This window comes from Lepidochelys olivacea, assembly GCF_965140295.1.
Source record: "Lepidochelys olivacea isolate rLepOli2 genome assembly, chromosome: 6".
NCBI lineage: Eukaryota > Metazoa > Chordata > Testudines > Cheloniidae > Lepidochelys > Lepidochelys olivacea.
The window spans coordinates 82,338,392-82,364,578 of record NC_140416.1 but is presented as its reverse complement, the minus strand read 5'-3'; the positions used below and the strand labels follow the sequence as shown (position 1 = coordinate 82,364,578).

At 40.8% G+C, this 26,187-nt stretch overlaps 1 protein-coding gene across 1 annotated transcript in view; it reads left to right on the top strand.

The window, feature by feature from the left end:
* LOC311522192 (uncharacterized protein) overlaps positions 1-26,187 on the top strand; it is a 78,279-nt gene that overhangs the window by 9,732 nt on the left and 42,360 nt on the right. Inside the window, exons 2-7 of the mRNA XM_084631247.1 lie at positions 4,744-4,823; positions 10,644-10,765; positions 12,237-12,375; positions 14,228-14,349; positions 20,506-20,616; positions 25,153-25,259. Of these exons, the coding sequence (XP_084487373.1) occupies positions 4,757-4,823; positions 10,644-10,765; positions 12,237-12,375; positions 14,228-14,349; positions 20,506-20,616; positions 25,153-25,259 (668 nt within the window). The 5' untranslated portion in view covers positions 4,744-4,756. The remainder of the gene's footprint in view (positions 1-4,743; positions 4,824-10,643; positions 10,766-12,236; positions 12,376-14,227; positions 14,350-20,505; positions 20,617-25,152; positions 25,260-26,187) is intronic.

Genomic DNA, 26,187 nt, shown 5'->3' with positions numbered 1-26,187 from the left:
AGAGCTGGGTGGCCGGAGAGTGGCGGCTGCTGACTGAGGGCCGCAGGCAGCAGCGCAGAAGTAAGGGTGGCAATACCATACCATGCCATCTTTACTTATTCGCTGCTGCTGGCAGCCGTTCTGCTTTCAGAGCTGGGATTCCGGCCAGCAGCTGCCGCTTTCCAGCTGCCCAGCTATGAAGGCAGTGCTGCAGCCAGCAACAGCACAGAAGTAAGGGTAGCAATACCACAACCTCCTCCCCCCCTGCAATAACTTTGCAAACCCCTTCACACCCTCCCCGCACAATTCCTTTTTGGGTCAAGATCCCTACAATTACAATAGCCTGAAATTTCAGATCTAAATAGCTGAAATCATTCAATTTATTATTTTTTAAATCCTGTGACCAAGAAATTGACAAAAATGGACTGTGAATTTGGTATGGCCCTACTGATAAGGCTGTAAAAATCCCCTTATCCATATATGTTGTTCCTATACTGTCAAATAGTTTAAAATAGATATAGTATGATTTTACATTTACCCTTGTCCCAGGGCTAAATGCTGAATATTGTAATACATTAGAAATTAAACTTTTAAAAAAATAAGTAACTTAGTGAGAAAATAGCAGTTTTATAAACTTTACCATCTGTATATTTTCATTTAAGTCTCAGATCTATATCAAAATCCCCTACAGTGGTAAACTGATCTGAGAACGCTAAATCATCCAGTAATTAATACATAATTGTATAGTACACACCAATTACTGAACCCATCATAAAACCTCTACCAGGGATAAGTAAAAATGCAGTTAACTTTGAATTTAAAATTTCCTTGCCCACTGACTTGCACTGGGTGCAAATTAGCAAAGTAATTTTAAAAACAGTAAATGACATAGGATCTAACCCTGTGACATGGGAGCTGAGGGCACGATGTGGGCTGCAGATTAGGTATGTAGCAGGCAGTGTGGGAAGAATATATGATGGCATTAAGGTAAACAGTTCATAAAGGAGAGACTGTGTTAGCAAAATACACTGCCTGTGGAGACTAGAAAATTTTTTCGCGGTGCTCATACAGTTAGCCCCATTCAGCCCAGCTCCTTCAATTATGGACCAGAGACTCTTCCATTCCCAGACCTCGGTAGTTATATTTATTAAGTGATGACTTCCACAAGGTTAGGAAGTGTGGAGTATATGTAAGGGGCGGGTGTTGGTGGGGCAGGATTCCTTAATAGGAAGATACCTTTTCCTCTCATCTATAACAAAACTAAGGTGGAACTGGAAATCTTCAAGAGGTTCTAATTAAAGCCTCATGATGAGTAAAGAGCAAGAATGAAGAAAGATGCACGTGAGTGCTAAGAGATCATAAGTACTATTACAGAATAGAAGAAGAATTACATCTGTAAATCTGTATTGTGCTTCTTATCCAGAGCTTAAGGAATATGATTTATGCAAACAGAGTAGTGTTTGAGTAGAGATCAAGTAGTGTCACTGAGCAGAAGCCAGATTGACAGGTTAGATCATCATTAAGATGGTGGATACATTGTGAATCTTTTTCATTATTTTAAATATTGTTTGATAAATTGAGATGGGATGTTATGATAGGTTCTGATGTATCGTCAGTTTTAGGATAAGAATCTGAGGAATCACCAGTTTTAGGAAGTGGCATTAATTACCTTTTACAATTTTCCACTGGGAAAATGAAACTATAGAGGAAAAGGTTGATGTAAGAACAAGGACTGGGAATAAGCAGTTAGTCATCAATGAAAACTAGGTCATATGATTTTGGTAAATGTACGGAGCAATTATACAACATACAAGTAACTTGGTTCAAAATTGAACTGTGGAGCTTCTGTCAGCTCAGTCAAAGAGATGTAAATTTAAACAACACCAAAGTGGATTTGCTTTAAATCACTAGTCAGGAAGACTCTATTTAATCATGGATTTCTACATAAAAGTGCATTCTTGTTGGTTGTTGTAACCTTAATACATATTCTTCACAACTCAGCAATAAAAGAGACCCAGTTTGGGTCTCATCTACAGCCTGCTGCCATTATCGGTTTTCCCTTCTAGTGAGAGAATGGTATGGTAGATCTCAAATCAATGAAGGCTACCCTCAGAAAGACCCTAAGACTTCTGGAATATGCTGCTCAAACGGTTTCACTTTTGTTTCTACTGCCTGTCCCTTCCTTCTCACATTTAACTCCAGACTTCTCCTTGTCCAGATCTATTCTGTCTCCAACAATCTTCTATTCATTGAACTTTTTGAAACTTTGCACTTTTAGAGAGAGGTAAGGGATTGACTCTGTGTACACAAATTTGCAGAGGGACAATAGGGTTGAGGTCTGTTGTTTCTCACCTCTATATATTTATTTATTTAAAAACATTTTTGCTGTTAACAAGCATGTTACTGTATTTCTGGAGACACAAATCCACAGTTTGAGAACTGCAAACTAAGCATCTCTGATGGTATCTTCTAGACTGAGCACTGAGTCCCATTGGGTAGATAGAAAGATTAACCTAAATAATCTATACAGAAGCCCCTAGAACCCCATCAAATTGGGTCCCTAATCCATGAACTATTGGAATTCATTTACAAAACTTTTCTTAAACATTACATGAATATATTGTCTCATACTATAGAATTAGAATTTATAATCCCTATTCTATGATGAGATATCTTTGAGCTAGAATGTATCTTAATTAAAACTATCTTTAGATAATTTTTTTCCTTAAAAAGCATTTTACAAAAAAATTCTGTTTTAAATTAAAAAAATTCCAATTTTTTTTATTTTTTTTTAAATCATTGGTTTTTATCCACCCTGAACAACACACCAAAAAGAGCTAAAGTACTAATTAAATAAATCTGACTTCTGTTGGAAAAAAGTACCAGGAATACGATGGTAATCTTAATGGAGATATTTGCAGGGGAAAATGGTATTAGGAATGACCAGATTATTCATCCTGAGGTCGTATCTAAAATCTTATTGGTAACATGGGGGAAATTAATTTTTGTGAGAGATGCAGCCTTATCTTCAGCTTGTACATCCAGTATCACCAAATTATATTCGAAGTTTAAATTAGCTTTGCATAATTAAGACTAACAAATGTTAGTCTTTGCAAAGCAAATTTGCTTTTTCCTCTGTGATCTTGAATTTATATAAAAAAAGCCCAGTTGTCTTTGCTCTTAGATTGCCTCTTTATTAAGTCCTTTCCTTTCAGTGTGCTATGCAACCTCCTGTTGTAATTTAGAGGCTACATAATGTTTTCCAAAGGAGGCTGGATAGCCATCTGTTTTGGATGGTTTAGACCAGAGGTGGGCAAACTACAGCTTGTGGTGCACATCCTGCCCACAGGACCGTCCTGCCCGGCCCTTGAGCTCCCCACCGGGGAGGCTAGTCCACTGTCCCCTCTCCCCTACAGCTACGCCGCTGCACGAGCAGCGCTCTGGTTGGTGGGGCTGCGTGCTCCTGCAGGCAGCATGGCATCGTGTCTGGCTCCGGCTGGGCGGTGTGGCTTCCAGACAAGCTGCTCTGAGTGGCATAGTAAGGGGGTCAGGGAGTCCCGGGGGGCAGTCAGGGGACAGGAGCAGGGGGCGGTTGGATAGGTGTGGGAGTCCCAGGGGGCCTGTCATGGGGCGGTTGGATAGGGCGGAGGTTCTATGAAGGCTGTCAGGGGACGGGGAACAGGGTGGGTTGGAAAGACGTGGGAGTCCTGAGGGGCCTGTCAGGAGGCGGGGGTGTGGATAGGGGACAGGAGGGTTGGATAGGGACCGAGAGGTCTCGGGAGGGGGTAGTCAGGGGACAGGGAGCAGGGGGGGTTGGATGGGTCAGTGGTTCTGAGGGGGGCAGTCAGGGGGTGGGAAGTGGGAGGGGTTGGATGGGGGGCGGGGCCAGGCTGTTTTGGGAGGCACAGCCTTCCCTACCCTGCCCTCCATACAGTTTTGCAACCCCCGTGTGGCACTCGGGCCAAAAAGTTTACCCACCCCTGGTTTAGCCACAACAAATCCTACACCTTGGTAGGGGGTTAAACTAGATAACCCTTGCAGTCCTTTCTAACCCTGGGATTCTGTAATGCTTCTGTACAATCAGATTTTTGGTAATGCCAAAATGTTTAGATATGCTACATCCAGTGTGAGGCTTCTGATGTTTACATAGCTAATTTTAAATCTGCTACGTTAAGGCTGAGTTGTGGCAGGGTGTTAATTTTTTTCCAAGGTGTTGATTAAATTATAAATGCACAGTGAGCAGGTCCTGCAGAACCAGTTTTGGAGTGGAATACAGACAGTAATATTCCTTCCAGCAAAAAACACAACTGATTGAGATTCATCTTAAACTAATTCATAAACTATGTGCAATTTCTTCCTGGTTTGTTTTTAAAATGTTATTAACTCTGTGAAGATACATACTAGGGCTTTGATTATGTATTGTACATTCCCATCATTTAGTACCAGTAACAGGCCCAGTTACGGTGGCACAAGAACAGTACCTATGTATTGAGGTTCTTTTTGATTTCTTGTTTGGAGATACCTGGAGAGATAGGCATCAAGGAATAGCCTATGTAGTATAACCCTACCAACGGTGGAGTAGATATAGGCTTCCCAGGGTGAGGTGGAAGTGTACATTTTAATATTTGACACCTAGATGCTGCATTCAGTGGTGATTTAGAAATACATGGATATGTAAGGGTTCGTGCATTTGACTTATTGAAGTAGGTGTTACTATTTCTTTCTCAGTTATGAAATAGGTAACCTCTCAAATTCTGATTTTAGTAATGGATTGAACATGCACATGCAGAATACTGTGCAAGAGCTGCTTAAAATAAGCTGCCATTTTGTGACCTCCCACAAAGGTAATGTGTTCATTCATTTTTTTCTTTGCCCTGCAGTGTTTGTGTTCCTAACAGAAAATGCATCACCATTTGGCGATGAGCACTTTTAGCTGATTATCTGCTTTTTAGAATTTGGGTTTCAGCAGTTTGTCATATTGGATTCATAAAGCTTAGGATGATCTTCTGGCTTTGGGTTATATTAAAGTGCCAAATTCACACTCAGTACCTTCAAGGAATGATCTCGTCATGTTAGATCATTATAGTTTCTATCACAGTAGCTTTTAGAGGCCCCTTTATAGGAGATACAGTACAGACACATAGTAAGAGACAGTTCCTGCCTTAAGGAGCTTACAATCTAAATAGACGATGGAAAGAGTGGGAGGGGATACAGAAGCACGGAGGGGTGAAGTGACTTGCCCAAGGTCACCCACTGAGTCAATGGCAGAGCTAGAAATAGAATCCAGATCTTCTAAATCTCAGGTTAGTATCCTCTCTACTGGACTACACTGCCTCAGCAGGGACTTTTGTAGATTCCAGATTAGTGAAAACATATCTTTTCTCTTAGTCGTCGACAGGAATGGATTCTGAGATGTGCCTAGCAACACTGGGGAAAGTTATTTCATGGCCTTAAGGTGTTCCTGTGTGAGCATTTATTTTATTTTTCCCCCTCACTTTAGACAGGTGGAGGCTAATCTCTGCCTTTGTCAGCTGTGTCAGATGAAAATGGACAGCAAAATCTATCCATTCTACTATGCTGACCAGTTGGTTGTTTTTTTAAAAATACTAAAAAAGAAATAAAAAATGAACCATTTTAAATTTGCTGGTTTGACTAATGTAAATGATCTAGGAAATCGTTAAATATTGTTGATTTGAAGATTTATTTGATCTTAATTATGTTCCGGATAGCATAAGACATTTAGGGAAGTTGTTAGTGTTTATTTTATTGTTCTGTTAGTAGTTATTTTAAAGAGCATCCATGATTTTTTTTTCTCTCCCTTTCTTGTGTTTGATGTTTGTTTGTTTGTTCTTGTTTCTGAAGAATGTGATTCTCTGATACTGTATATTTGATATATGGTCATAGTTTTATTGGAGAGACAAGGTGGGTGAGGTAGTATCTTTTTTTGGACCAACTTCTGTTAGAGAGAGAGACAGGCTGTTGAGCTTACACAGAGCTGCTCTTCAGGTTTTGGTAAACTCAGAAAAATTAAGAGAATATGAGGAGGGGAAGAGTCAGAGATTTCCCATATTCTGGTTTTGGGGAAGTAGGGTATCCCTCCTGTCCTCCCCCCTCTTCAAAAGTTCCATATTACAATAACCATTTCTCTGCCCAAGAACATAAGAATGGCCTTATTGGGTCAGACCAAAGGTCCATCTAGCCCAGTATCCTGTCTTCCGACAGTGGCCAGTGCCAGGTGCCCCAGAGGGAATGAAGAGAACAGGTAATAGTCATTGCCAGCTTCTGGCAAACAGAGGCTAGGGACACCACCATTCCTGCCCATCCTGGCTAATAGCCATTGATGGACCTATCCTCCATGAATTTATCTAGTTCTTTTTGAACCCTGTTATGGTCTTGGCCTTCACAACATCCTCTGGCAAGGAGTTCCACAGGTTGACTGTGCATTGTGTGAAGAAATACTTCCTTTTATTTCTTTTAAACCTGTTGCCTGTTCATTTCATTTGGTGACCCCCAGTTCTTGTGTTATGAGAAGTAGTAAACAACACTTTCTTATCTACTTTTCTGCACCAGTCATGATTTTATAGACCTCAATCATATCTCCCCTTAGCCGTCTCTTTTCCAAGCTGAAAAGTCCCAGTCTTATTAATCTCTCCTTATACGGAAGCCGTTCCATACCCCTAATAATTTTTGTTGCCCTTTTCTGAACCTTTTCCAATTCCAATATATCTTTTTTGAGATGGGGCCACCACATCTGCACACAGTATTCAAGATGTGGGCGTACCGTGGATTTATATAGAGGCAACATGATATTTTCTGTCCTATTATCTATCCCTTTCTTAATGATTCCTAGCATTCTGTTAACTTTTTTGACTGCTTCTGTACATTGAGTGGATGTTTTCAGAGAACTATCCACAGTGACTCCAAGATCTCTTTCTTGAGTGGTAACAGCTAATTTAGATCCCATCATTTTATATGTATAGTTGGGAGCATGCTTTCCAATGTGCATTACTTTGCATTTATCAACATTAAATTTCATCTGCCATTTTGTTGCCCAGTGACCCAGTTTTGAGAGATCCTTTTGTAGCTCTTCGCAGTCTGCCTGAGAGTTAACTATCTTGAGTAGTTTTGTATCCTCTGCAAATTTTGCCACCTCACTGTTTACCCCTTTTTCTAGATAATTTATGAATATGTTGAATAGGACTGGACCCAGTACAGGTCCTGGGGGACACCACTATTTACTTCTCTCCATTCTGAAAACGGACCATTTATATCTAGATATGTTTCCTATCTTTTAATCAGTTACCAGTCCATGAGAGCACCTTCCCTCTTATCCTGTGGCAGCTTACTTTGCTCAAGAGCCTTTGGTGAGGGACCTTGTCAGGCTTTCTGAAAATCTAAGTACACTATATCCACTGGATCCCCTTGGTCCACATGCTTGTTGACCCCCTCAAAGAATTCTAGTAGATTGATAAGGTATGATTTCCCTTTACTAAAACCTTGATTCTTCCTCAACAAATTATGTTCATCTATATATCTGACAATATTGTTCTTTATTACAGTTTCAACCAGTTTGCCCACTACTGAAGTCAGGCTTACAGGCCTGTAATTGCCAGGATCACCTCTGGAGCCCTTTTTAAAAATTGGTGTCACATTAGCTATCCTCCAGTTATCTGGTACAGAAGCTGATTTAAATGATAGGTTACAGACTACAGTTAGTAGTTCTGCAGTTTCACATTTGAGTTCCTTCAGAGCTCTTGGGTGAATACCGTCTGGTCCTGGTGACTTATTGCTGTTTAATTTATCAGTTTGTTCCAAAACCTCCTCTAAAGATACCTCAATCTGGGACAGTTCCTCAGATCTGTTACCTAAAAAGAATGGCTCAGGTTTGGGAATCTCCCTCACATCCTCAGCTGTGAAGACCGATGCAAAGAATTCACTTAGTTTCTCCACAATGGCCTTATCGTCCTTGAGTGCTCCTTCAGCGCCTCGATCGTCCAGTGGCCCCAAGGAGGCAGGATGTACAATATCCTCAGGAGCCATTCGCCATTCCTGTTGGCCAGAATAGGGTCACTTGAGCAGTGCAGGAACTGATCACTTTCTCAACAATACTCCTAGCCCTGGGATCGCAGGATCTGAATTCATGTGTTGTTAGAGCTGCAGTAAAGCCACGCTTACACATTTTAACAAAATGGAGAATTTGATACTCTTAACAGTCAGTGTAGCAGCTGGATGAACTCTATTACATAGTAACAATATTGTTTAAAAGCACAAGCCAGATGTTGGAGATTATTGCCCACAACAATCAGTCAATACAAAATACAGCTGCTAAGATAATCTTTCTTGCCCATTGTTCTGACCATGTCACCCCTTTTTCTAATTCCCTCTGCTCAGCTTCCTCCATTTCATCAGGTTCAAACTTCTTGTCTTCACTGCTAAGGCTCTTCACAACTCTCTGCCTCCCTCATCTGTTCTTATCTCTTACCAGGTTGCCCTACACCCTGTCTGCTTCACTGATGATGCCAGCCTTAAAAACGTGTTTGTCCACTTCTCCTACAAATGTCTCTGAACAATCTGCTGTGGTGTCCTATACGCATGGAACTTCCTTCCTGAACTGATCAATAAATCCACTGTTCTCCTTCCTCAAGACCCACTTCTGTGATGCCTGTGAATAATTTCCAAACCAGTGTTGGATGGTGGGAGACATATGAGATTTTATGACAGTGGGAGACATATGAGATTTTATTTATTGGGTTAAAAATAAAAAGCTAAATCTGGAGCCACTGAGTTGTGCATACTATCTGTGTAATTTGCAACACTTAATGTTGCTACTGTTAACCCCAGCTCTTCCTATCTATTCTACTGTTTGTTCACACTGTGCATCATGTTTCAAATTAGATTGCAAGCTCTTTGGGACATAGATCATGTCTTTGTACAATGGCTAACACAGTAGGGCTGCAATCCCAATCGGGGCCTTTGGGCATTACCACAATACAAGTAATAATTAATAACCTATATAAATCTTAGATCGAGGCCATCTGGCCTAAAGGCCTAGTAGTAATGTTCTGCAGCATAATAAGAGAGATCTGGGATCGGCTCTTGGTCTCAGTTTTGGGAAGTGCTGTGGAAGCAACATTCAGAGCTCTTTGTATGGAGAGAAAGCTAATCTCTTACACTAATTAATAGTGACTCCTTTATTTAAACCATGTTTGCTGAAGCAATTTTAAACATGACTCAAAACCACTTCAAGGCTAAAATTGTAGTTTAGTTGGCCTTTGGCTGTCTTTACCCTAGACTTAAAATTGTCCGTTGTTGTTGGTATGGTACAGCTCCACCAGTGATAGAAACAGTGGGAGCACTAGTGTGGATCAGCCCCACAAGCCTGGCATTTTTAACCACTATGTCTTCTAGACTTGCTGTGAACAGTGGCTGCAGTTGACAGCCTGTCTGTACTAGCGCTTCCACCAGTGGTAGTAATGGAATTTTTTTATTATTTAGTTTTATTAAAGAAAAGCCTAGAAGCCCCAACTAAGAATGTGATTTCATAGTGTTAGGTGCTGTATGTACGCGTAGTAAAACCTAGTCGCTGCCCAAAGGCTTACAATCTAAATCTAAATAGAAAAGGCAGACAAAATGGGGTAGAAAGGAATTGTTATTTGAGAAGAAAAAAGTCTTAAGTATAGAGAAAGCCTCGATGGATGGAGCCAATCCATGTTACTAATTTTTTTTTTTTTTAATAAATATCATTGCAACCTGGCCTACGCCAGTGGTTAGAACTAGGTCGAGGCTCAATGTGGATGGAGCATGGAGGAGCTCCAAAAGGCAGTTTCATCTAATCGTCCCTGGTTAAAGGAAATTGGCTATAGAACTAAAGAGAGGAGGATGGGAAGATAAATCAGGAAAGAAGGAGAGAGAGCCTTATGGTGCAGATGCGTACATGTGAAAAATAACAAAAATCTCTAATACAAATAGGATGTGAAAAAATTAATTCTTAGTTTTTTTCACTTACTTATTTAAGATGTCTTATAAACTGAATTGTTGAACTATGCATTGTCCCTGATCTTCGTAACTAGCACTCTAATATATTTTATTTGACTCTATAAGAGAAACCTTTGTGACAGTTATGTGAGTGCAAGCAACTGTGAGTTTTGTCGTTTTTCCAACACTTCAAAAACATAGAATCATAGAATCATAGAATATCAGGGTTGGAAGGGACCCCAGAAGGTCATCTAGTCCAACCCCCTGCTCAAAGCAGGACCAATTCCCAGTTAAATCATCCCAGCCAGGGCTTTGTCAAGCCTGACCTTAAAAACCTCTAAGGAAGGAGATTCTACCACCTCCCTAGGTGGTAGAAAAACATCTTTGATGTTTTTATATCTTAGAATGAAACCATATCACTTTGATGGGGTATAGGTCATCATGTGTAAGTTATAGGTTTGTAAACATGAAAATAATTTGAAATCTAAAAAATACTTATTTTAAGAGACAAAGTTATTAGGATTTAAATCTGTCTCTGGCTGAAAATACTAATAAAGATTGGAAAACATGCTTCATATAAAAACCCTATACATCTGGCATTGTTTACAAATCACAGCTATATTATATTGGTCATCACTTACAGTCCCCATGATATATACATGATTGTTTTAAATCATTTTGTATTGTAGATGACTTTGATGAATTCATGTTGAGTAATAATGATGTTGTACTCAGAAGTATTGCTGAAGATCTTCGGAATTGCTTACCCATTGAGGCAATGCTTAACTCAGAACATCTTGCGATTCAAAAAGTAAGCTTGTCATTCTGGTCTCTCTCTGCTGCACCACAGCATTCACTCAGAGATTATAATAATAATACCGATGGCAATATGGTCTATTGGCTAGGGCATTGGAGGGATTTGGGAGACCTGGGTTCTGTTCCCAACTCTGCCACTGTTTTGTTTCATGACCTTGGGAAAATCACTTCACCTCACAGTGCCTCAGTTAAATAATTTGATTGTAACTTATTTAGGGCAGGGCCTGTCTTTTATTACATTCATGTAGAGTGTCCAGCACAATGTAGCTAGCCTAGTTATGGAATATAGTGCCTGACTGGCATGATGATTCCTAATTGGGGCCTCTAGGCACTATTACAGTATGAACGTGAAATAAGAAAACTGAAAAGATAGAGCCAGTGGAGTGGTGGTACTACAGTACAGGAGATTCAAGTTTGGCTTCCACTTCCTTGTTTCCTGAGATATTAGGGAATGAAAGAGGCAGGATGCTCAGTTCATGTGTATTTGGGAGTGGAGAAAAGTAGCATCTTTTCTACTTAAGCACTTCTTCTGTTCATTCCAGGAACAGAGTTAATACATTCCTAAAGGAGCTGCATGTAGTTCTTAACTGGAAAAATGGATTGGCCCTGTACACCAATGCTTTGAGGGGAGGAAAGAGGAGATAGGGGGATGCTTGAGGAATACAACGCCTTGAAATAATAAAAGGCAAAAACAATAATGTCCATCTGATTGAAAATTATATGTGCATTAATCAATGGTGTTTCTGATTCTGAAATATTAAACATGAAAAGTTGTATTTCTTAGACAGTTAAAGTTATAAGAGAAGCAGCATTACCTTAGTGTGTTTCTGGGGTGAGTAATGAGGCATTCAGCTCCCTATCCCCAAAATGTAAGTCACCTCTTCCTTTGCCCAAATTGTAAAGGAAAGAGCGAATGCATTCCTTCCCTAGCCTATAACCTTCACTTGTCTCCTGGGTACCAAAATCCCCAACTGTCCCTTGCCCAGCTGCTCAAACCTCCAGCTTTCCCTTGACAACTTCTACAAAGCAGTTGCTTGTCAGTTGAAAATTGTAGGCTAAGTCTACACACAGGAATTGCATTTATTTAACCAAATAAATTTTAAATAAATCTGTGCAACCACTATTGGGTGGACTCTCTCTTAAATCAATTTGTGTGACTTAAATCAATTTAGCTTAATTTGGTTAGACTAGCCCTACATTTTAGAGAAAAATATATTAACTTTAGTATTAAAAGACATAAATTACACAAATACAAGTGGACTGATTGGATAGAACCTTGGGGAAGGTGGAGAGTGCGTGAGGAAGTAAAAACATAATTCCAGAACTTGTGATATGTAATTTAGGTCTAATGCATTGCATAGGACACAGTCTGGACCTTTAGGTTTTGTTTAAAAAACCCAAATCACTGTATAAGTGAAATAAAGAGATTTGTCTGTGATTTTCTTAGATTTCATCTTCTTTTTTAGATACTTGAGCAGCCAGAGCCAACAGTTCATGTTGATGCATTCCTTTATGATGATGACATTATTGATTCATTGTGTGAGAAGGGGAAAATGAGTAGAAACTACTGTGTAGTGTGTGGCTCACACAAGACCGCACCTTTAGGTAAGTACCATGTTGTGAGTGCACAAGCCAAATAGATATGCTGGCTGATTTGTGAATATACAATAGATGTAGCTATTTTATATTGTTAAAAATAGTTATGCAGTAGCTCACCTGAGCAACAGATCATCCAGCTGATTGAGGACTTTTGCCAAGTCTACTCTAGGCGTGCTTTACTAATATAGGTATACCGGCATGCTAGACCAGCAAAGAGCACCTAGAGTGAAAGCTGTTTTATACTAGCAAATCTCAGCACTTTTGCCAGTGTAACTTTTTCCAGCACTCCCCCACCCCAAGGCAAAATAACCTATACTGGCAAAAGGACAGCTTTGCTGGCATAACTGTGGCTATACTAGGGGCTTTGGCCGGTATAGCTATGTCGGTCAAGGATCACGCATCCTCACACCCTTACTGACGTCGCTATTTTATGAGAAGTCTGTAGTGTAGACGTGGCCTTTGTCTTTCCAAACTGGCATAGTCAGCAGGACAGATTATTCCCCACACTCTGCATGGGGGAGAGCACAAGAAGCCTCCTGCACACAAGGGCCAAGCACAGTTGCATGAGTGACCCTAGCCAGCCAGAAAGGGGGCAGGAAGTAGACAGGGCTATGGCTATACTGAAGAGGAAAGTGCATGCAGCAGTGTCAAAAGAGATGACACAGTGGCCTCCTCCACCTTCATATGTAGGAACACTAGGAGGCACAGTGACTCTGAGAGCTGCTGTTTGGCCTGGTGCAGCTCTGTGCTACCCCAAAGCAGAGCAGGGTCTTTAAAATGCAAAGCATAAATACTTTATTATAGTAACATTCAGTCTTCTAAAAGCTAGCTGTTCCAATTTAAACTATTTACAGATTCTTTTTGTGAACGGATATATTGTTGTTACATTGAGATCTAAGATACTGTATTCAGTTGTAATACTCTGAATCGTTCACCGCCATTAATGTATAGTAATATTTCCAGGTAAATAATTAGTAGAGCTGTGTGGAGAAAGGTAATTCTATTTCTCAGAGGATTTTAGTGTTTCAGAATTTGTTTTTTTTCCAATTCAGGCTGAAAACCTAAATTTTAAAAATTTTCCCCAAAAGGGAATGGAGCACTGATGCCAAAGTAGTCCGGCAGGGCACTGAGGAGCTGGGTGAGTGAGTTGGCAGGAAAGCAGGCAGGCGTCCCTCAGGACCCCTTCCTGGATTCCCTTAGACATTGTCAAAATCAGACTGTCTCCATGGAACACTATGAGTTTGACAAATCAGTAAATTCCAATGAAAAAATATTTTGTTTGTGTTTTTCCAAGCAGCTCTAATAATTATAGTTAACCTCTCTAATAGAGGAATGGTGCTGATTCAACTAAAGTTAATCTAGTGACTAAGGCCTGGTCTACATTAAAAAGTTAGGTCGACCCAGCTACGTCACTCAGGGGAGTGAAAAATCCACACCCCTGGGTGACATAGTTCAGCCGACCTAACCCTTGATGTACACGATGCTAGGCCAACAGAAGAATTCTTCCATTGACCTGGCTACCACCTCTCAGGGAGGTGGATTACCTACACCAATGGGAGAGTCCCACCCATTGGCATAGGTGGTAATTTCCCTGAAGCACTGCAGCAACGCAGCTGCAACACTGCAGCTGTGCTGCTATAGTGTTTCAGATGTAGACAAGCTCTAAGTCATAGCACAGGACACTGCAGACTCAGATGGTTGATGGAGCCCTATAATAAAAAAGTGTATAGGAAACAAGAATTAAAATATAGTAGAAGGGGAGATCTGTGTCAGAGTAGGGTTATGCTCTGCTGAATATTTGGCACTGGTGAATGTTACCCATGTAACACCTTTGTTCTGTTCTGCTTTTATTTCTCAGAGTTTATTTCTCATTCCTTTTCCCTCATGGAACTGAAGTTTCTTTATCGGTATGCGTTGCCTGACCTGACAGGAAAGATTCTGGTTGACGTTGGCTCCAGGCTTGGTGCAGTGCTATTTGGGGTAAAATCCAGCATGGGAATTCATATTCTGTTTCTGTGCCATACTTTTCCCTTCTCCAGCTGGCAGCTTTCATTGTTCCATACTTTATCTTCGTCTGAGGGGACAGATCAACAAATAGCCATCTATAGCATGAAGCATCCAGCCAGTACGAGGTGTTGTATTCTTGTTCACTCAGTTCTCCTTCTGCTTCTCACAGAGACGAAAACACTGTTGATCTCACTTATTGACTTGCCTCCACAAACCATCAGAATTACTTGTCCAACAGTGTAGCATTTTGCTGTTGCACACCCTGGCTGCTCTTTAGTTTGTTACTGCTCAGTCTCACATTGCTAAATTAATGTTTTCTTCCCTGTTCTGGCCAAATATTCTGCTGAGTTTTGGTAAATTCCATTGTGATGCTGGGAAACTCTTAAATTTCACTGAGATACTTTTGATATGAATTTGTCTCCTAGCTCAGTGTTTCTCAACCTTTTTGATACCAAGGACTGGCTTGCTGCCTTCTGAACTGTGTCCAGGAAATCTCAGGGACCAGCGCCAGTCCATGGACCTGTTGTTGAGAAACACTGCCTAGTTAACACTTAAAGCATTTTGTCCTATCAAATACTTTATCAGAAAGCTCAAATGTATTTCAGATTGCTGTTGGCATGCTTGGTACAATGTATGGCCAACAGCAGCACAAAACATATATGGGTGTAAATTATATCAGTTAATACAAATTTCTTAACAAAGTCAGTGGCTTCAATAGGGGTCTGATCTTGGAGACACTTGAACATGTAACTTTACTCCTCTGAATAATCCAGTTTGGGATTAATCATGAATAACGTTACTCCCACATGTGAATGTTTGCGGGATTGGGTCCTTAAATGTTAACATTTTGTTGTCAGTTATTGGATTTATTTTGACGTTCTGGAGCACTTATATTGTTGTAATGAAAGAAAGCCTCAAGATAAAGCAGCAATATAATTAAAAGAAAGGTTCTCTTTTTCATCAAATTCTTGGCTTGTATTTCAGAAGTGGCAATTTGCCACGTTTTATCTGCACAGGTTCCCTTTCTAGCCAGAGGGTTGAAGGGCTTCAGAAAGCTCTAATAATCAAGTTGCAGTACATCAACATCTGTAACACTGTGTGTTTGTCATTTTTTTTTAAACTTGCCTATGTTAGCTAAGTGTAATTATAGTGTTCATTGTAGATAAAGTTGTAGTTAAAGTTGCAACATTTTACCCATTGTAGGCTGATGTTTTCTGGCATTCATACTTTCCCCAAAATTCTCCTTTTGGACAGAAACTTTCCATGATTGGTCTGAGTCCAAAGGTAAATTATTTTAGAATAATGTTTAGAAAATGTAATTCCATCATTTTTGAATTATTGGTGAAATATAAATTATTATTTACATTTTTTACATTTAAAAAAAATACTATATCTATATAAGTAGCATTGTTCAGTCTAAGGTATGTCTACACTATGAAATTAGGTCGATTTTATAGAAGTCTATTTTTAAAAATCGATTTTATACAGTCGATTGTGTATGTCCCCACTAAGCGCATTAAGTCGGCAGAGTGCGTCCTCAATACCGTGGCTAGCATCGACTCATGGAGCGGTGCACTCTGGGTAGCTATTCCACAGTTCCTGTAATCTCCACTGCCCATTGGAATTCCGAGTTAAGATCCCATTGCCTGATGGGGCAAAAACATTGTCGAGGGTGGTTTTGGTTACATGTCATCAGTCGCCCCCTGCCTCCCTCCCTCCCTCTGAAAGCAATGGCAGACAATCGTTTTGTGCCTTTTTTCCTGGGTTACCCATGCAGGTGCCATACCACGGCAAGGATGGAGCCTGCTCAGCTAACCGCTGCTGTTGTGAGCATTGTAAACACCTCGTGCATTATCCTGGAGTATGTGCAGAACCGGACTAAGAGACACCAGCACGAGGACAATTGTGATGAGGACATGGACACAGGCGTTCCTGAAAGCACGAGCTGTGGCAATTGGGATATCATGGCGGCAGTGGGGCTGGTTGATACAGTGGAACGCTGATTCCAGGCCCAGCAAACAAGCACAGACTGGTGGGACCACATAGTGTTGTAGGTATGGGATGATTCACAGCGGCTGCAAAACTTTCGCATGCGTAAGGCCACTTTCCATGAACTTTGTGAGTTGCTTTCCCCTGCCCTGAAGTGCAGGAATACCAAGATGAGAGATGTCCTGACAGTTGAGAAGTGAGTGGCAATAGCCGTGTGGAAGCTTGCAACCCCTGACTGCAAATCAATTTCAAGAATCAATTTACTGTGGGGACTGCTGTGATCCAAATAGCCAACGCAATCACTGATGTTCTGCTATCAAGGGTAGTGACCCTGGGAAATATGCAGGTCATAGTGGATGGCTTTGCTGCAATGAGGTTCCCTAACTGTGGTGGGGCGATAGACAGAACGCATATTCCTATCTTGGCACCAGACCACCTTGCCAACCACTATGTAAACCACAAGGGGTACTTCTCAATGGTACTGCAAGCACTGGTGGATCGCAAGGGACGTTTCACCGACATCAACATGGGATGGCAGGGAAAGGTGCATGACGCTTGCATCTTTAGGAACTCTGGGCTGTTCGAGCAGTTGCAAGAAGGGACTTACTTCCTACACCAGAAAATTATCGTTGGGGATGTTGAAATGCCAATAGTATCCTTGGAGACCCAGCCTACCCCTTGCTCCCATGGCTCATGAAACTGTACACAGGCAGCCTGGACAGTAGTAAGGAGCAGTTCAACTATAGGCTGAGCAAGTGCAGAATGGTGGTAGAATGTGCCTTTGGACGTTTAAAAGCTCGCTGGTGCTGTTTGCTGACTAGGTTAGTCCTCAGTGCAACAAACATTCCCATTGTTATTGCTGCTTGCTGTGTGCTCCATAATATCTGTGAGAATAAAGGGGAGACGTTTATGGCGGGGTGGGAGGTTGAGGCAAATTGCCTGGCGGCCGATTACACACAGTCAGACACCAGGGCGATTAGAAGAGCACAGCTGGGCGCACTGTGCATCAGAGGCTTTGAAAACCAGTTTCACGACTGTCCAGGCTACAGTGTGACAGTTGTATGTGTTTCTCCTTGCTGCAAACCCTCCCCCTTTGTTGATTTTAATTCCCTGTAAGCCAACCGCCCTCCCCCCTTCGATCACAGCTAGCAAAGGAAATAAAGTAACTATTGTTTTGAAACCATGCATTCTTTCTTTATTAATTAAAAAAAAAAGTGAGAACTGAGAAGGCACCCTGGGTGGGGTGGGGTGTGGGAGGAGAAAAGGACAAGGCCACATTGCTTATTGTAGCCACACTACAAATCAAAGCTGTTTGAATGACAGCCTTCTGTTGCTTGGGCCATCATCTGGAGTGGAGTGGCTGGGTGCCCGGATCCTCACCCCCGCCCCCCATTCTTGGGCGTCTGGGTAAGGAGGATATGGAACTTGGGGAAGAGGGCAGGCGGTTATACAATGGATGCAGTGGCGATCTGTGCTCTTGTTGGCTTTCCTGCAGCTCCAACAGACCCTTCTTCATGTCTGTTTACTCCCTCATTAACCTCAGCATCGCCTCCTGCCTCTGCTCTTCGTGCTCACTTAATGCTTTCCTGGCCTCTGCCACTCCGTGCATTAAGCTGTGCCCTATCAGTGTGGGATGACTTCATGAGCTCGGAAAACATGTCATCGCGAGTTCGTTTTTTTCGCCTTCTAATCTGTGATAACCTCAGGGACGGAGATGCTAGGGGGAGCATAGAAACATTTGCACCTGGGGGGAGATAAAAAGGGAGAGTAAAATTTAAGACGATACATTTTCTGAGAACAGAAGGGAGACTCTTTCACAGTGAATCAAGCAATTCACAGCAGACAGCACATGTGCTTTAGGTATAAGGTCGCATTTTGCCTTTTATATTGAGCACCTGCCGGTATGGTGACACATCACAAACAGCTGGGCAACAGAATTTGGTTTCCAGGCAGCCATGGTAAGTCTTTTGGTACACAGGGTTGGCTTCTTACGCCTTCATAACGTGGGAGTGGTTTCAAACTGTAGCGCTATCCTTTCCCATAGCACGCAATGCCATTTGGGTTTCACATTTAAAAGGTGGTGCTGCAGTTTTTGGGTGGATGTGCAGCACATACCTCCCCCCACCTCCGCCACGTGGCTATTCTCCGGGATGATCCCTTTTAGCCAAGCGCAAACAACCCAGCATGAACGGGGTCCTTTTACTGTTCCCTTACAAAAATTCCCCTATTTCAACCAGGTGACCATGAATGATATCACTCTCCTGAGGCTAACACAGAAAGATATAGACCGAATGTTGCTTGAATGCGACCAAAACCTAGGAACGTTCGCTGCCATGCTTTGTGTTGGAATGATTCCAGACTACTTGCTACTGGCTTGGCGCGGTAAAGTGTCCTACCGTGGAGGACGAAATAAGGCAGCCCTCCCCAGAAACCTTCCGCAAAGGCTTTCAGCGTATCTCCAGGAGAGCTTCATGGAGATGTCCCTAAAGGATTCTCGCTCCATTCCCAGACACATTAACAGACTTTTCCAGTAGCTGTTCTGGCTGCGGATGCACCCCAATTCTTCAGGGCAAATCAAACATTAAACACTATTGCTTTTAAACCCTGTACTGTAGTTACAAATGTGCACTCACCAGAGCTGTCTTCTCCGGCTTCAGGGTCAGGGATCCCGGCTTCAAGGTCAGGGATCCCGCCTTGGGAGGGTATTGGCTCCAGGGTGATGAAAAGGTCCTGGCTGCTGGGGAGAATGAGTTCACCACTTGCCTGCTGTGCATTCTCCTCTTCCCCATCCACAAAATCCTCCTCCCTGTTGGGTGAGACTCCCCCCTTGCACGTGTCCATGGACAGTGGTGGGGTAGTGGTAGGGTCCCCCCCTAGAATGCCATGCAGCTGATCATAGAAGCGGCATGTATGGGGCTCTGACCAGGAGCAACCGTTTGCCTCCTTTGTCTTTTGGTAGGCTTGCCTGAGTTCCTTAACTTTCCTGCAGCACCGCTTTGTGTCCCTGTTGTAGCCTCTCTCCATCATGCCCTGTGCGATTTTGGCAAATATATCCGCATTTCTTTTTGATCGGAGTTCGGCCTGCACAGATTCTTCTCCCCATACAGCAATCAGCTCCAGTGTCTCCCTTTTGGTCCATGCTGGAGCTTGTTAGTGATTCTGGGGAGACTGTATGGTCACCTGTGCTGCTGAGCTCGCCATGCTGACCAAACAGGAAATGAAATTCAAAATTTCTCGGGGCTTTTCCTGTGTACCTGGCTAGTGCATTGGAGTTCAAAGTGCTGTCCAGAGTGGTCACATTGGAGCACTCTGGGATAGCTCCCAGAGGCCAATACCCTCGAATTGCGTCTGCACTACCTCAGATTTGACTCAGCAAAGTCGATTTTAGTGCTACTCCCCTCACCATGGAGGAGTACAGAAGTCAATTGTAAGAGCCCTTTCGGTCGATGGAATGGGGTTGGTTGTGTAGACGCATTCATTTTAAGATCAACCTAATGCAGCTAAATTCGACCTAACCCTGTAGTGTAAACCAGGGCTAAGAGGAAATCCTGTTGTGAGTTCTTCCATCCCATATAGGTGCAAATTGGACTCCAGATTCATACAATTTGTGGCGGGGTGTGTGGTGTTGGATATTTCTGTTGCATTCTGTTCTCCTGCAAAAGAAAACCGATAAATAAAAGAATCCCAACACAATGTGTGTTAATTCCACTCCCTCCCCGACTTCAGTTTATTTTTATAATTCGGTTTGTGCTAACTTTAGGTTTTTTCCCCATTTTCTTAAGCCAATTTCTGTGTATGTGCCAGTAGAAGTGGAGGTGGAATTGTTGCTTGCTTTCCTTTCTTTTCTTGGCCTATCAGCTCACATCTTTTTTTCCATGATAATATTCATAAACCATTTACTGTAACTGCCAAAAAGAGGGTCTTAGCCCTGGAAAAATATGCAGTTCACTCTAGTGCATTTCCTACTATTAAGTTTTAAAATTAATTGAAAATTTTTTAACAACCCCCCCAATGCACTTTTTTAAACCTGTCTCTAATCGTAACCTTTGTTTTTCACTTTATAATGTTTAGTTTTTCCACTTTAGGTTAGAAGTCATTTTACAGGCACCTCAATTATTAGATTTCCTCTCTTTATTTCAGGGCTATCTTTACAGCTCAGCATCCCAGCTGTATGGAGTGGAAATGAATGCAGACTTTTGCCAGTTGCAAGAAATGATAATCACAAAATACCAATTTACAGACAGAGTAAAGGTGACTAAAGACATAGTGTATATATTTTTTAACCAACTCTATAATAGATTAGTTAATTCTATGCCAATGAGAGAGGCTGGTAAAATCAGTGCTGTTCTAAAGATAAATCTGTACTTCGTTGGTTTGATTTTAAACAAAACAAAAAAACATTAATGTCCATTAAAATTGAGAAGAGATTAAAAAACTTCTGTTTTAAAATATAGTAATTTTTGATTCATTCAGCCTTTTATCTAAGTATGGCTCAATCTGTCAACTGACCGCAAACACATACTGGTCTCATTAAAATCAATAGAAGTTCTACCACTGTTTCACTGTTTGTTGAAACAGGTTTAAGCCAGTATATTAAATGTTTATGTCTAGAATGATAAGAATAGCAAGAGGCATCTGGGGTTTCCATGTTTTGTTAAGAATAGCAAAGATACTTTCAAAGATTTGCATTTGAGTAGAAGCTAAGGTCTGCAGGCTGACAAATTTGGGTGTTGTATTTCTTTATTAGTTTCTTTGGAACTGAGAATTTCAGTCATATTAGTGCACATGTATGTCAGAAAAACAAGAAATGTTCCAAACAAACTCAAATCATTAATATACAGAGATGCTGTTTTCATAATGAGAACAGTTCCTTTTTGGGACTGTCTGAATCCGTGCAAAAGGTCTTGTGGCCAAAGGCAATGAATAAAACACATTAGGTGAAATCCTGGCCCCATTGAAATGAGTGACAAAACTCTCAGGGTATGTCTATACTGCAGCTGGGAGTGAGCTCCCAAGGCACCGGGGAATGGGGTGGGTCCAGCTTGGGTGGCTAGCCTGGGCCTTTGCTGGTGCTGCAGCGTCCACACTATTATTTTTTTTTGCACTAGCTCGAGCCCCACTGGGATGAATCTGTTTACTTGGGCTGTGAGGCTTGCTCCTAGCTGCAGTGTAAACAAGGCTTCTGATGTGTCTGAAATATATCCGTGAAATGCGATAGTACTGTACAACAGAATGCTCCATCAGGTTAATTCACTAGAGACTGTAGATGTATATACATGTTCCTGAGTTGCTTTATATCTTGAAAATATATGCCTTAAATGTTAGTTTTTCTACAGACTTTGTATTTCTGCTGAAGTGTTACACTTTTCAGTGTATAAAGATAAAAAAGAGAATACATTTTCAAAGCAGTGCCTGGGGACTTTGTCATTCAACTCCCACTTGATGTTAATTTAGTCCTGTGACTCCTGTTATTACACACTGTTTTGAACATTATCACACGCTGCTTTAAACATTTCATTCTAAGATTTCAGCTTCACCCCAAAATGAATCATCTCTTTTATTACATCCTTTTTGGAGATGTATAGTAGCATGAAAAAACAGCCAGAAGCCAGTTGGCTAAGTAATAAGTAGGTAAAAAGAGGTTAAAAATCTTGGAGGAAAAAAGCCTCATAATGGCCACTGTTATCTGGGATGTTCTGATAAAAATACAGAACAATACACTCTTTCCACTGTAACCTCTACTACCTGAGATATCAGGGTAAAACAATTTCTATATTTAATAGTGAATTTATGAGTGAGTCTTGTGCTGTGCTGTTCTGTTCATAAATTAAAAAATAAGTGCATAGAAGTCACTTACGTTGTACCATGTTTGGTGTGAATGCTTAGATGTTGGTTAAAAAAACAACAGAAGTTGGGGCACATTCAGGAAATCACCCGTACATGTATCTAACTTTAATACACTTAACTATTTTTATATAGTAGTTTGGTTTTCTCTTAGTACCGTGAAAATCAAACTTTTCAGTACTGATTTCTTTTTCCCTTTCAATTTAGCAAACAGTCAGTCCTCACCTTTGGTTGACGAATACTTATATATAGCACACAAACTTTTTTTTTCTTGGCAACATTGTGGAGGATTTGGAATTCAGAGGACACTGTAAAAGAAGGTATTATAGATCAGATTTGAGACTATTGACATAATGCCTTTAAATCACCAAATTAGAAAAGAGTGTATAACAGTTCCAAGAAACAAGAATTGTACTGTACCCAGATAAAATTGTCATTCAGATTAAAGAACGTACTGAGAATAATGTCCAAAAATCTTCTTAACCAAAGAAGCTGTGAACTTAATCCCATAGGTGCACTAAGAAGTAGGAGTATAAACTCTCTTAATGAACCCTTTGGCACTATTCTCTTAATTGGAAGATAGTCAACCGTGCTACTAGTTCTTCATTTTTAACTAGTCTTAGAGTTTTGTTTTCATTAAAGTGAATACTGAAATGTTTGGCTATAATGGAATCACTACAAAATATTCTGTTAGTGTCTGGGCATTGCTGCATGAGTCAGAATGATACATTCTCCCCACTTCAGTTGCTACAATGCTCCTTTGCATAGGGAGTGTCTCTTTCCTATAGTGATCAGAATAGTGTACATCTGCTTAATTGATCCAAGTGCAGATATTGCCTTTGTGTTGTTAAGTTTTGATAAAACCAAAGCTTTGTCCTTCAGGAAGGACCATTTGAACTGCAGGTTACCCCAGTCAGTAGGGGAAAGACAGATCACTTTCCCTCCCAGTACCAGCAGGCTTTTAAGCAATTCAGAGGGTGAATAAGAAGTTATGGTTTCCTAGACAAGAAAATAGTGCCAAAAGTGTTTTCTCCTCTACACAAATACTTCATTTTCCTGTGAGAAGACACCACTCGCCAAGTTACCTGAGCCTTGTGTTAATTACCTGAACACTAGCAGAGATTAACAAAATGTGGGATATCCAACCTGCTAGATTAGTGTGTGGTATCATCCCACCACAATAACTAATTTACTCTCTATTAGATTAGGTATGCAGCCTAGCCATTCTTCAAGTGCTTGCTCATGTCCATTCCATGTTAGGTGTGTGCACGCCGTGTGCACCGCTGCCAGAGATTTTTCCCCTCAGTGTTATCCATGAGCTAGCTCTAGCGCCCTCTGGTGCCATGCGCTTATGCACCGGTGTAAGGGGCACCTCTGGCACCGCACTCTGTCAGTTCCTTCCTTCCAGCATGTGACAGTTGATGGAATGTCACTTCCGGCAAGGTGTTTTTTCTCTTCAAATTTAATTTATTAGTCTTAGCTGCATGTCCATGAGTTCTGAGCCCACCTCCTTGGGTACTGCTTGTGAGTCTCCTAAAGTGGAATGGGCATGACATGAGCAAGCACTCGAAGAAAAAATGGTTACTAACCTTTACATAATTGTTCTTCAAGATGTGTTGCTTATGTCCATTCCATGATTCACCCTCCTGCCCCTCTATCAGAGTTAGCAACCCAGAAAGAACTGAGAGGATGCAGGGATGGTGATGCCCCTTATACCAGTGCATAAGCGTACAGCATCAAAGAGCGCTAGAGCTGGTCCAGTGGATACCAATGACGGGGAAATCTCCAGCAATGGTGCATGTAGCTTGTGCATACCTAACGTGGAATGGACATGAACAACAGTTATGGAAAGGCTAGTAACTGTTTTTTCTGCATTATCAGTCTCTTAATACTGACTATAAAAGCTGACCAGTGCCCCTGCATCATCCTGTTTGTCCACCATGATAATGTCACTTATATAAGTAACACTTTCATGATGACAGTGATCCAGTGTTCAACTTCAGATTGAATACGCAAAATATCAGTTTAGCTGGTACCAGAAGTTAGATAAATTCACTAGGTTGATTTCTAATTGGTAGGGACACTTCAAATCAGATCTTGGTGCACATGTAACACATGGATTGACAAAATCCCAAAAGAGATGATACTACTACTTTTTTTAGTTAGAGATTTAAGATTTATTTCTCTGAATTAGGAGAAAAGTCCTCCAACTTCCTGTTAGAGTTTTGATGAGCCTCCAAATTTCCCCCTAAGTTAGCAGCAGCAGCTGCCCCACAACTCCATTTTCTGCTACCATTGTTTTGGCTGAGGAAGACTGGACAGGACGCTGACGTTCAAGAAGAGCTCCTGTACTGACTGGAGAAATACCTGTTTAATGATATGAGGCACTCTGTCTCTGCAGTTCTCCCTCTGAGAGCTGAGCGCATCGCATCTCCGTTACTCCCAGTATGTGGAAGGAGAATACAATAACCAAACTTGGGTCTTCATGGCCAGTCTGAGCTGTAATCACTAACCAACCAGCTCAGCCCTTAAAATGCATTTAAATAGCTTCATAAAAAGCTTTAGCTGGATTAAATTCTTTACTGAAATTAATAAACATTCATGATAAAGCATAGGTAATTAAAATATAATAGTAATTTCCTAAATCTTCTATTGTGGCATTCAATGATCAAGATCAAAAGTACAAGTAGATGTAACATATTTATATTTAATATACATAATGAATTAAGTACTGTAATTACTGAGGAAATAAAACTGGCTTCTCTGACACTCACGCTAGTGAGTTCATTTGTATATTACTTAATATGAATTGTATACCTTTTTATGATCTGTAGAAGATGTTGGCAACAGATACTGTGCTCTATGGACAGACCATGTCTATTAGAAAGCTGTGTATCTTCTTCTAAGTTACCTTTTACATATGTACAATGATTTCTCCTTCAGGTGCTTCATTCAGACATCTGTACTCAGGCTTCACTCCTTCAAAATGCTGATGTTGTTGTAATGAATAATGTCTTTGAATATTTTCTTGACAGACTGGAACAGGCCAGGTAAGTATGTGTCCAAACAAGTAATCAGTTTCTCTGCCAGTGGATTTAACCTTGCAAGTTATAAAAAAATCCTTTATATTGTGCTTTTTGAAGTCACACACATAATTTGTATTAGAAAAATGTATTTTAAAATGCCTGTACTTGATTTAGTCAGATTTAGCAGCTAAAACTTAAGGGCAATCTTTAGTTCTGAATCTACTAGAAGCTTTTTCTCTTAGTTCCAGCAAAACATTTCTCAGAACATTTGCACTAATCTGTTAAAATAGGGTACTGTCTTTATAGGAAATAAATTGTCTTCAATTGCTTTAACAACATAAATATTAAAATCTGTAACAAAATAACAAGAGGGTCCTTCATCAAACCTATGGATTACAAAAGGGCTATATATTCACACTGCAAATTACAGTTACTAGTGATATTTCAAACATGAAGTCCTCAAGGGCAAGCTATAAAGGACTAAGGCATGGTTAAGACTACACCTGTGTTTGCTGAGACACAATTATGCCTTTACCTGCCTTCTTAAGCATTAAAGATTATTGGCTTAATGTTGCACAACAGGCCTAAGGAAGAATGAGGTTTGCAGAGTGATGGAAACTATATTCTTCTTAGTCAATATTGCTGTGCTATGTGAAATGATCTGACTTGTAAAATCAGGAAAAAGTAATGCTGGAGGATATATCTAGAATACTGTGATTATGTTAATTTACCTCAAAGTATTTTGTCACAACTGCAGTATAGTGATATGAAGAGAAACTTGTGGCTACAGTGAATAAAAAACTGAGAGAGGACTATCCTCTCTCCTCAGAGACCAGAGTTCAAATTCTGATTTAGGTCACAAATTAAGTTGTCTGGAGTTTCATCCTAGTTTAGAGTGGATATTTGTTGAGTATCACAAAAAAACAACAGACTTGGACATAACCGGCAGCCT